Source organism: Vombatus ursinus, unplaced genomic scaffold (genome assembly GCF_900497805.2).
Source record: "Vombatus ursinus unplaced genomic scaffold, bare-nosed wombat genome assembly UNPS02010822.1, whole genome shotgun sequence".
Lineage (NCBI taxonomy): Eukaryota > Metazoa > Chordata > Mammalia > Diprotodontia > Vombatidae > Vombatus > Vombatus ursinus.
This window is the reverse complement of record NW_020950600.1, coordinates 340,486-342,807: the sequence shown is the minus strand read 5'-3', so window position 1 is coordinate 342,807 and position 2,322 is coordinate 340,486. Positions and strand designations below refer to the sequence as shown.

At 58.6% G+C, this 2,322-nt stretch overlaps 1 protein-coding gene across 1 annotated transcript in view; it reads left to right on the top strand.

Moving 5' to 3' along the window:
• Window positions 1-2,322, top strand: part of SHKBP1 (SH3KBP1 binding protein 1) — a 7,491-nt gene that overhangs the window by 2,431 nt on the left and 2,738 nt on the right. The window contains exons 9-12 of the mRNA XM_027855340.1: window positions 278-468; window positions 811-926; window positions 1,557-1,644; window positions 1,884-2,000. Coding sequence (XP_027711141.1) covers window positions 278-468; window positions 811-926; window positions 1,557-1,644; window positions 1,884-2,000 — 512 coding nt within the window. The remainder of the gene's footprint in view (window positions 1-277; window positions 469-810; window positions 927-1,556; window positions 1,645-1,883; window positions 2,001-2,322) is intronic.

Below are 2,322 nucleotides of genomic sequence, written 5' to 3'. Positions count from 1 at the left end.
GTGTGTGTGTGTGTGTGTGTGTGTGTGTGTGTGTGTGTGTGTGTGTGTGCCTGTGCGCGCCTGTGCGCACATGTGTTGTATATGTGTGTTTGCATGTACGTGCATGGGTGTGTTACGTGTGCATGTGTATGTATGTGCATGTGTGTACGTGTGTGGTGTGTGACATGCATGTGTTTGTGTGTGCGTGTGTACGTGTGTGGTATCTGTGAATGTGCACATGTGAACATGTGGGTGTAAATGAATGTGGGTGTGAATGCTGGCCCTCACTCCTCGCCAGGCTGAAGGAGACATCAGGCTGGCAGCTGGTGTTCTCAAGCCCGAGGCTGGACTGGCCCATCGAGCGCCTGGCACTGACTGCCCGTGTCCCTGGCGGTGCCCTGGGCGAGCATGACAAGATGGTGGCTGCGGCTGCTGGCAGCGAGATCCTGCTCTGGGCCCTGCAGGCCGACGGCAATGGCAGCGAGATCGGTGGGCCCTCACACCACGTGTGAACGCTTCCTGGGGCCAGATCCCTCTCCTCCCTTGGCCTCCCCCTCTCACACTTCTGGGCCCCTTCCCCTTCTGCCTTGCTCGGTCTCCCTTTCCCAGCTCCTGAAGGCCATGGTCACCTCCCAAGGGCCAGGACCCTTCCCCTGGGTTGGGGGTTTCCTGGACCCCCTGCTCTCTACCCTGCCTCCTCACCTCTGTCGTGTCCTCCTGTAGCCCTTAAGTCCCCTCTTGCTCTCCCTGGGCTGTCCCTTAAAGGGAATCAGCCCCCAGGCCCGTGGGTCCTGCACCCTCACGCTTTCCCCCCTGATCCCCCCGGGGCAGGTGTTTTCCAGCTGGGCGTCCCTGTAGAGTCTCTGTTCTTCGTGGGAAACCAGCTCATTGCTACCAGCTCAACAGGCCGCATTGGGGTCTGGAACGCCGTCACCAAGCATTGGCAGGTTCGAGGGAGAGGAAGTGTCTCAGGGACCTTCTGACCCTCCCTCCCTGGGATTCCTAGGCTTGTGCCAGGCCCTGGGAGTGAGGGTGGGGGGAGATGGGATGGAGTGAACCTCTCAGAGAAGGTTCCAGACCAAGAGTGGGCCAGAGTGTAGGGCTCACTTGGAGCACTGGAAAAGGAGCAGACTCCAGCTGGTCTGGAGTGGGCAGAGGGCCAGGAGGAGGGAAGACAGCCTGAGAAAAGGGGAGAAAGTATTTGCAGGGGTCCTCAGTTTCCTCTTGTGGACTTGACAATCAGGAACCCTCTTGTCTCTGAAACTGCTTGGAAGGAAGAAAGGAAGAGGGAGGGAAGAAGGAAGGAAGGAAGGAAGGGTGGATGGATGAGAAGGAGGAAAGAAGAAAGGGAGGGAAAGAGGGAAGGAAGGACAGGATGGAGGGAAAGAAGAAAGAAAAGGGAGAGGAAGGGAAAGAGGAAGAGATGAAAGGAAGGAGAGAGGAAAGAGGGAAGGGAGAGAGGAAAAGAAGGAGGCGGGTGAGGAGGAAGGAAGGATTATTAAGGACATGCTGTTTGCCCAGCGGGGCCTCCCTGTGTGGCCCCCACCCCATGCCCACACCAGCCTTCTCTTGCCCAGGTCCAGGAAGTCCAGCCCATCACCAGCTATGATGCTGCTGGCTCCTTCCTGCTGCTTGGCTGTAATAATGGGGCCATCTACTACTTAGGTGAGGCCTGAGGCACCCAGCTCCCTGTCCCTGCCCTGCCCTGCCCCTGTCCCTGTCCCTGCCCTGCCCCTGCCCCTGCCCCTGCCCCTGCCCTGCCCCTGCCCATCTTGGCCTCTCTGTTGTCTACCCAATATTGAAGTTGGATGAGACGGGCTCTGAGGCCCTGCCATGGCTGTGCTTTTGGTGGGGGGGGCATTTAGAGGATCCTTCTTGAGTGACCTCCTTTGCCCCTCCCCCAGATGTGCAGAAGTTCCCCCTCCGGATGAAGGACAATGACCTGCTAGTGAGTGAACTGTACCGGGACCCAGCCCAGGATGGAGTCACTGCCCTCAGCGTCTATCTCACACCCAAGACCAGTGAGCTCCTACTCCATGACCTGCACTGCCGAGCTCCCCTCTGTCTGAAACTCACCCTGTCCCTGTGCCTTCCCGCCCCCCTCCCCAAATCCCGTTTCTCTCTCTCTTCCCCCATCCCTGCCTCTTCTGTCCCCCTGTCTCCTGTATCTCTGTCTCTTCTCCCATCCCTGCCTCTTCTCTCTCCCTCATTTCCCCCGTTTCCTCTGTCTCTTCTCCTGTCCCTGTCTCTTCTGTCCCCCCGTTTCTCCTTTCTCTGTCTCTTCCCCCATCCCTGCCTCTTCTGTCCCCCCATTTCTCCTTTCTCTGTCTCTTCCCCCATCCC